Genomic DNA, 7,992 nt, shown 5'->3' with positions numbered 1-7,992 from the left:
AAGTGAATTGAATATGCGAACATTGTTGTGCCACGATTGGTTTAACAATTAATGGAATTGATGACATAGTTGGTTGAGATCTCCAACCAAGTGTTTGCACCCCACTAAATTGGTGGTGGTGGTTTGAATGCAAGTGGGTTTCTAAAATTGGTGGTGGTTTGAATGCAAGTGGGTTTCTGAAATTGTCTACACTAAAATTGTCTATACTAAAACTGTCCAATGCGATAGGAGGTTGAAGGGTCGCTTGTGGTTTTCCCACAAGGGGTCGTCAAGGTGAGGGTAGAGGCCTTGAGGCTCACATAAAACAATTCCCTTCATTTCCTTGGGATGGGCTCTTAAGGGGTTATTGGCCCATTTGAATAGCCTTAGTGGCTTGCACATTTTTTGTTGAACATTTGTGAGCATCTAGATTAGGGGGAGCTGATAGTCCCAACTTGGGATCAATCAATTGCATATATTGTTATGTTTGGATCAATGGTTGAGGTGTGTCTGCACTACTCTTGCTAGTGCAAATCTTGAAGTGTTTGCTAAAAATGCACTAGGTTGTCTTCTTCCAAAAGTTAGGCATTTAAATGCTCACTTCATGAAGCTCACTATGCTATTTGTAAAATTAGCCAAAGAGGAGGGAACAATGAGGGTGGACGACTGTAGGACCACAAGGCATGGCACCCAAGTTGGTATTCTTCAATAAACTTCTCGCTAGAGAATATCTTTGCAAATTCCCCCCATTTTCATATTTTCCTCGCTTCTAGAGAATATCTTTGTGGATTTCTACCTCACTGAATACAATGCTCGACGTGGGACTTAATGTTAGGTTGATATGAAGAGTTAGGACTATTGGATGGACTATAATATGGTAGACCATTGTTGCCAACGATTTTCCTAAATTGGAGGTGCATTAAAGTTTTCATTTGAGGAAAACTATCTTTTTGAAGCTTATTAAAGGCAAATGGTTAGGATAAACTATTGTGTAGCTTAAATTTTGGTCACACGAATGAGTTAATTCATGGTGTGAATTATTGTTTTTGATCATACACTTAAATGATTGTACACTTGTCACAAAAGCACAAAGTAAGGGTGCTTCATTAGTAACAATGCCATGTTAAGTGTTTTACATAAAGATGGCATGGGCGCCTTCTTACAAAATTAATGAGAAATGCAAACAGGAGTGGTTTAACACCATTGCCGGAGTCTATAAGTGGATAATGCCAAAACTTAAACTTACACCCTTAACCACACTTTGATTGGTTCTTGCAAGGTGACGCTCTAGTGATAGGCGTATGCTCTTCATCATTGCCCAACCTAGCTAATTGCTTAAGCTTGTTGGGATGACTGGTTGCGATTATTGCTATTCTATGTAAGGGGGCCTTTATATGGATGCACTTGGAAGCCTCCTCTAACAAATCTGACAAAGTGTTGGGCGCCTTTGATTGTAGGTGGTAACACTTAGCACCCACCCAACTTCTTGTGGACCGTGGATGGCAGAGCAAGTGTTTGGGCGCCTAGTGGGTCGATGCGGAGTATACATATGGCATAACGAGAGCTCTAATTAAACACGCTTGCCGTTGAAGGGAAGAAGCGTAAACAAATGCAATCAAGCAATGCCCAGGTGGAAGTCCATTTTTTACCTACATGGAGAGTGTGTGTGTGTGCACTTTGAACCTTGAAAAGCTTTTAATGAGGCATGGCTACAACTTTTTGTGCACTTTAGATGGGAGGAAAGGGACAGGGGCATCTTTGGCCGATATAAATTAGGTTTACTTTTCTTTGTCTTGACTCTCGGATGGCAGCAAATTAGCATTTCTTTTGAGAGCGCGCCAGCCCACAAAGGTAACTCGCAAGCATACACTAACCAAAACACAGCCCAATGCACCGTCTTGTCTCCTACCCCGCGGAGCCTTCTGCTCGGGAACGTCTGCACGACTCAGGCCGGCGCAAGAGGAGAGCTTTCTGATCACCGCCCGATTCGCCTTGTAGTGTAATTTGGCGTTGCTTTCTGCAAAGAGCTCCGCGTGGATTGTTAGAATTAGGGTTTCCAGACAAGGACCCAGCTTTGGGGTTTGCAGAGATAGTTTCTTTATGGAAGGGGCTCTGTGTTGGTGATTAGGGTTAGGGTTTTCAGGAAGGATTCCGGACGATTTCTTAGAGTCAGGATTTGCCTAATCTAGCCTTGTGTTGATCACTCTGCAGGAGATTAGGGTTTGCAATCTTTCTGCTGATGATTAGGGTTTTTCAAAACGAGCCCTTTTGACGATTAGGGTTTGCAGAAACAGAAGGTAATAGCAGTCATTTTTCAATCACCTTTGTCTTTGTTTGTTGTTTGAGCTTGTTGTTGAGGCCATGGAGGGCCAGAGGAAGGCTTCAGAGGATGGGGGGAGCTCTGAGAACGCGGAAGACATAGCTAGAGGTGAACAAAGAGAGAAGCCGGGTGAAAGTGACGAGAAAAGGAAGAGTAGCAGCAGCAGTAGCAGCTATGTAAGGGCTGATAAGATCAATCTGGCTGACCTGGATGCTGCCCTGGAGAGACACTTCAACAAGGGTAAAACCCCCGAGCACGAGAGCCGCAAGAAAGAGGAGTGGGAAATTGACCTGAACAAGCTCGTCCTCAAGAACATCATTGCCAGAGGTACCTTTGGCACCGTGTACAAAGGTGTCTTTGATGGGCAAGATGTTGCAGGTAAGAGTTTCTCATCAACCATTGCCATCTTACTTACAAAATGTAGTGAAAATAGAAAATCATATTGCCAATTTCACCCGTCTATGAGATCAATGTGGCATTGTGCTTGCGTTCATGAAATTGAGCAGCTACAAATCACAAAATGTTGTGGCCCAGACTTGTCCCCGTTTTTCCCAGGATGCAGCCTTATGGAGCTGAATGGTGGACCAAATAATAACAGCAGTCTGAAGTACCCCTCAGGCTGTATATATAACAGCCCCTACCCTTGGGGTGGATTGGAAGTTGGATGGGGGAGACTCCGCATATATCCATGATGGGCAGCCTTGATGGAGTCTTTGCTTGATGGCAGGCAGCCCTGTTCTGTAACCAACCTTACTTTAGTGAACATTTCATGTCTAAACTGTCAAGATGTTTGTAGGAGCCAGACTGCCTAGCATGACTACCGAACTGTTTCCACCTGTCCTGTGAGAGTTCCATATTCCAAATGTTGAGCTGTTTATTGGAGCCAGAGCGTGTTTCATGATTTGAACTTTGCATAAGGTGGTACAGAATGATTCCACAAGACGGGGGGATTTGGATGGGCAAGGTTGCCCGTCCTGCACATGCCCCTTCTCCCCCGTCCCTGTCCGTGCTGGCCCTGCAGGACTGACAGTGCGTGGGGATGACACTGAGCTGTTGGTGGCCATCTGCAGGATTGGCAACATTGCCCATCCTGTAGATGCACCCCCCTCCCTTCTCCCACGCTTCCCACCCACACCCCCTCCTTCCCCCTCTTTTTTCTCATCCGTGCAGGCCCTGGCTGGATGATTCGGTTCCAGCTTCAGCTTTAGCTGTTGGTGGCTGAGTGCCCTTAATCAAGGAGCATTTCTCACTTAGCTGCTCATTGTATGGTGGGCCTGGGATACGACCCCTTTGTTTAATAATTTTATGTTTGAAATGTAGCATCTTTGAAGGAAAAAATCATCCAACACAAGAACTGAAGTAAGTGGTCTTACAGGGATGCCATTTATTTTGCCCAATTGTTGCGTTTTGACTAGCCATCTAACCAGAGTACTACTAAAATTTTATATGGATGGGGATACTTGCAAGTTGGGAACTAGGACTCAGGGTGTGTGCAACTTTACAGATTTATGACCTTGCTGACATATTGGCCAACCCTTTGTTTATCTTCTCCATGCAAAAGCCCCTATGCCCAACGGATGGGGGATAGTCTTAGGATAGCCCCCACACACCTCCTTATTGATAAGGCTTGCGGGGATAGTTTTTGTTTTTGTTTTTTCTTGAAGGGATTTTCTTTCACCATTTTAGTAGCCGCATTTCGGTGGTGCCTCCTGGGAGACTTGATTCTGTAAGGAAAAGGGTGTTGCATTGCACATAGGTTGCATGGTTGACTAAGGTGGCCTTTTCAGTGACTGGAGGGAGCGCAGTGAGCAGCTAAGACAGGTTCTGTTTAGATAGGGCATGTAGGCCTTTTAGAAGAGTGTAGCACTTGTGGTAAGTGGTAGCTGGGGTGGATCTATTGGGACTGGTGAGAAAAAAGATACTCCATGCAGAGAGAGAGAGAGAGAGAGAGAGAGAGAGAGAGAGAGATTCACAAAATCATTTTTCTATGTGTATCAGTCAAACTATTGGATTGGGGAGAAGAAGCAACGATGACCAAGTCTGAAATTGAGGCTGTGAGAGCTTCCTTTAGGCAGGAGGTGGCCGTGTGGCACAAGCTGGACCATCCAAATGTGACCAGGGTGAGACTAAAACTCCTAGGTTATCAAGTTTTCTCTGATTCTTCTGGGACTGAATGTTTTGCTTTTATGACTTGAAGACATCGATTCCTCAGAATATGTGAAGGAAGAAGTCAAAGATACATTCTATAATTATTTGTTTTGTTTTCCTTCTTATTCTGCAGTTTATTGGTGCTTCTATGGGAAATGGTGATCTACAAATACCTTCACATGAGCAGGCAGATGGTTTTGTACACGTCGCATCTAATGTATGCTGCGTGGTAGTCGAATACCTTGCTGGAGGTACACTGAAGAATTTTCTCATCCGGCATATCAGAAGGAAACTCAGTTTTAAAGTTGTGATGCAGTTGGCATTAGATCTTTCTAGGGGGTAAGTTTTATTCAAAACCAGATAGTGATTAAGGGTGTTTTAACGTATTTGGGTGCATATGCCCGTTTTGGATGGGCAGTGCTGTCTGACCATCTTGTTCTTCCTCCACCAACAAGTATAAACACCCTAGGAAACATGAATTGGACAATGGAAGCACTTTGTGCATGTCGTGTGTGTATTGAGTCTTTGTTTGCGATTTGATATGGCCGATGTTGCAGGCTCAGCTACCTTCATTCACAATCAATCATCCACAGAGACGTGAAGTCGGAGAATATGCTCTTGGACAGAAGGATGAACTTGAAGATAGCTGACTTTGGTGTGGCCCGAGTAGAGGCACAGAATCCCAAGGACATGACTGGTGAAACAGGCACCCTTGGTTATATGGCACCTGAGGTGTGTGTCCTCTCTCCCGACCCTGTCATGTATTCTAGCAAAAAAAGAGAACCACTGAGGTGAGGTTATATGGGATGAAAAGCTTACTGTAAAGCCTGTTCCTTACATTCTTACAGGTTTTGGCTGGGAAACCATACAATCGGAAATGTGATGTCTACAGCTTTGGAATCTGCCTATGGGAAACATACTGCTGTGACATGCCATATGCGGATCTCAGCTTTGCAGAAATGACGTCTGCAGTTGTCAAGCAGGTGCTTTATTCATTGCCTAAGTACTCAGTAACCTCCCCTCCAAAAACATTAAGTCCGCGCGCACACACACACGCGCGCGTGCGATGGTGTTATGCATATACACGTGCGCATGCACACATTATATTATATATATATATATATATATATATATATATATATATATATATATATATATATATATGTATGTATGTATGTATGTATGTGTGTGTGTGTACACGTGGATGAGACATGCACACATGCTGAACACACATATATGCATGCATTTGTATATATATGCACCATGTATGTATGTATGTATGTATGTATGTGTGTGTGTTTGTATGTATGCACAGTACTTTGCCTCAGATTGTTGGCAATATGTATGTATGTGTGTGTACACATGGATGAGACATGAACACATGCTGTACACATATATACATGCATTTGTATATATATGCACCATGTATGTATGTATGTATGTGTGTGTGTTTGTATGTATGCACAGTACTTTGCCTCAGATTGTTGGCAATAACATACAACTTAAATGATTTTTTCTGTCAGAATTTGCGACCTGAAATCCCGAGGTGTTGTCCCAGTGCATTGGCTACGGTGATGAAGAGATGTTGGGATGCAAATCCAGATAAAAGACCTACTATGGAAGAGGTGGTCCAGATGCTGGAGGTTATTGATACCAGCAAGGGTGGTGGGATGATTCCACCGGATCAAGCCCAAGGGTGTCTATGTTTCAGGAGGTCCAGAGGCCCATGAAGAATTAGTAGCTCATGTCGGGATTTGGTGCTCTTCAGGGTTGCTTAGTTTGCTATGTACACAGCTCATTGTTATTATTATTTTGTATATTAAATCATAGAGGACGGGGCCGTTTTTTTTTTTGGTCCATTTGCTTGAGATTAGATCTCTTGGATGACGTAATAAATCACCACTCATGCAGTAAATTTTCAGACCGAGTGTGCCCGATAGGAATGGGCATGAGTGCAAGGTCATAATGTTTTCATTTATCTCTGGAAAAAAAGAGATTTGTAAGATTGATACGCTGGAGTGCGTTCAATCAATTGCGATTAAGGTTTTGCATGGCTGCGTTTTAGAATATGAAGATGAGGCAAAATCAAAAATTGTGGGCATTGTGGAAGTGTACTTAAAACTTTTGCTCTCTTGGGTGGGGCTTCTTTTATTTCTAATTTAATTATTTCAATTATGTTTTTTATTGGGAGGGGGAGTGGGGTTAAAAATAAGATGTTTTTGTGTTTTGTGTAGGTCTAGGGGAGTAAGGAGACACCCACAAATAAGCCAAAACCATGTTTTTGTGTTTTGTGTAGGTCTAGGGGAGTAAGGAGACACCCACAAATAAGCCAAAACCATGAATATATTGAAGATTAATTAGTAATACAGTAGAAACTCACCAGGGGTGTAGTTTGCATATACTAGTGTGCAGAGTGTGAATTGCAATAAGAAATGAATACAGTGCAATGGTCAGAAAGAGGGCCCAATTTAAGCTTAAAGGATTCTAATTAATTTGCTTGTTACATTTCGCATGATTATTGTGCTTTTCATTGTCTCATTGCTTTATTTCTCCCAATCTAGGTGCCTTGGATATTGTGTCATGACTTTAGCTCCTTCATGAATAAGGAAGGTTCCAACATTCTAAAGCTTCTCCATTGGTTTTTTCATTAATGTCTAGGATATATCATTTGTATCCAATAGTGGGAATGCCTAAAAGTAGATACTTAGGAGATGGAGATTATCATGCCTAGAGACTTGAGGGTAGGAGCAAATGTATTTAGATATGTATACTTTTTCTGCCTAATCCAAATGAAGGGAATGTAAAGCACGTTGTAGTCTTTAGTACATTTTTTTCTCTCTTTTTTAGAATTTATATTGAGAATATAGTTGCATTAATTAACAATTTATTGTAAAAGCTAATGACTACAAATTTAATAATGTGATAATCAGGGTCTGGACATCTATCAGTCTTTCTACCTTTACATAGTCTGGAGAATATTACGATGTGTGATCGTGCACATTCGGGCTCAAAATGTGATGTTAACATCTCCTCCTTATTAACCCAGTTTTGTCTTTGAAATTGTTAACTTGTAGGCATTAAAATATCTAGTATAAAGGGGATTCTTGGTATTCTGCATCTCCTCATCATCATGTTCTTCATCCAGGTAAGTTACATGTTTATCGAAGAACTCATACTATACTCAAGAGAGTTGGCCTTGTAAATATGTGTACACCCTTACATAGAAAATGATGCCTTTTGGTTTGTATTATTTGTTTAATTTTTTCGATAATGATCTGAGTTTTTTGTGCAGAAGCCCAACTGTGTCCTTTCATCCACTTAATGCTATTTCAACCACCATAAGAGGAGTTTTGTGATATATTATTATTCCTTTCATAGGACAAAATAATTATCCTCTTCATGAGGTTTTTGTAAACCAAGCTTGAATTTAAGCACTAGAATATACAGAGGCAATATATGAATGAGATTTGGTGATTCTAGAGTCAGGGTCCCATCAATGCACATCCTGCAAAGCATAGGGTGTGGGACCTTGTTCACTAGGGCTT

At 41.9% G+C, this 7,992-nt stretch overlaps 1 protein-coding gene across 2 annotated transcripts; it reads left to right on the top strand.

The window, feature by feature from the left end:
• The first annotated feature begins 1,779 nt into the window (after window positions 1-1,779).
• Window positions 1,780-6,548, top strand: LOC147609570 (serine/threonine-protein kinase 52-like). Of its 2 annotated transcripts, XM_086788053.1 has the most exons (7): window positions 1,780-1,830; window positions 2,191-2,677; window positions 4,298-4,419; window positions 4,581-4,786; window positions 5,005-5,179; window positions 5,296-5,430; window positions 5,971-6,548. In XM_086788053.1, exons 2-7 carry the CDS (start codon window positions 2,341-2,343, stop codon window positions 6,175-6,177), a joined length of 1,182 nt encoding a protein of 393 aa, XP_086644179.1. In that variant the 5' UTR covers window positions 1,780-1,830; window positions 2,191-2,340; the 3' UTR covers window positions 6,178-6,548. The 2 variants fall into 2 exon arrangements, with proteins under 2 accessions (XP_086644179.1, XP_086644178.1); XM_086788052.1 differs by lacking the exon at window positions 1,780-1,830 and having other exon boundaries at window positions 1,868-2,677.
• Window positions 6,549-7,992: the final 1,444 nt, after the last annotated feature.

The sequence above is a fragment of the Cibotium barometz genome, chromosome 51, assembly GCF_041138505.1.
Source record: "Cibotium barometz isolate CiBa-2024 chromosome 51, ASM4113850v1, whole genome shotgun sequence".
Lineage (NCBI taxonomy): Eukaryota > Viridiplantae > Streptophyta > Polypodiopsida > Cyatheales > Cibotiaceae > Cibotium > Cibotium barometz.
The sequence above is the reverse complement of the archived record's forward strand: the minus strand, read 5'-3'. Positions and strand labels throughout refer to the sequence as shown.

Bases quoted from the DNA above. Each gene is read 5' to 3' on its own strand.
- LOC147609570 (XM_086788053.1), top strand. From the start codon at position 2,341: ATGGAGGGCCAGAGGAAGGCTTCAGAGGATGGGGGGAGCTCTGAGAAC. The intron at 4,420-4,580 runs GTGAGACTAAAA...CTTATTCTGCAG, and splicing joins ACCATCCAAATGTGACCAGG to TTTATTGGTGCTTCTATGGG. The intron at 4,787-5,004 runs GTAAGTTTTATT...CCGATGTTGCAG, and splicing joins GCATTAGATCTTTCTAGGGG to GCTCAGCTACCTTCATTCAC.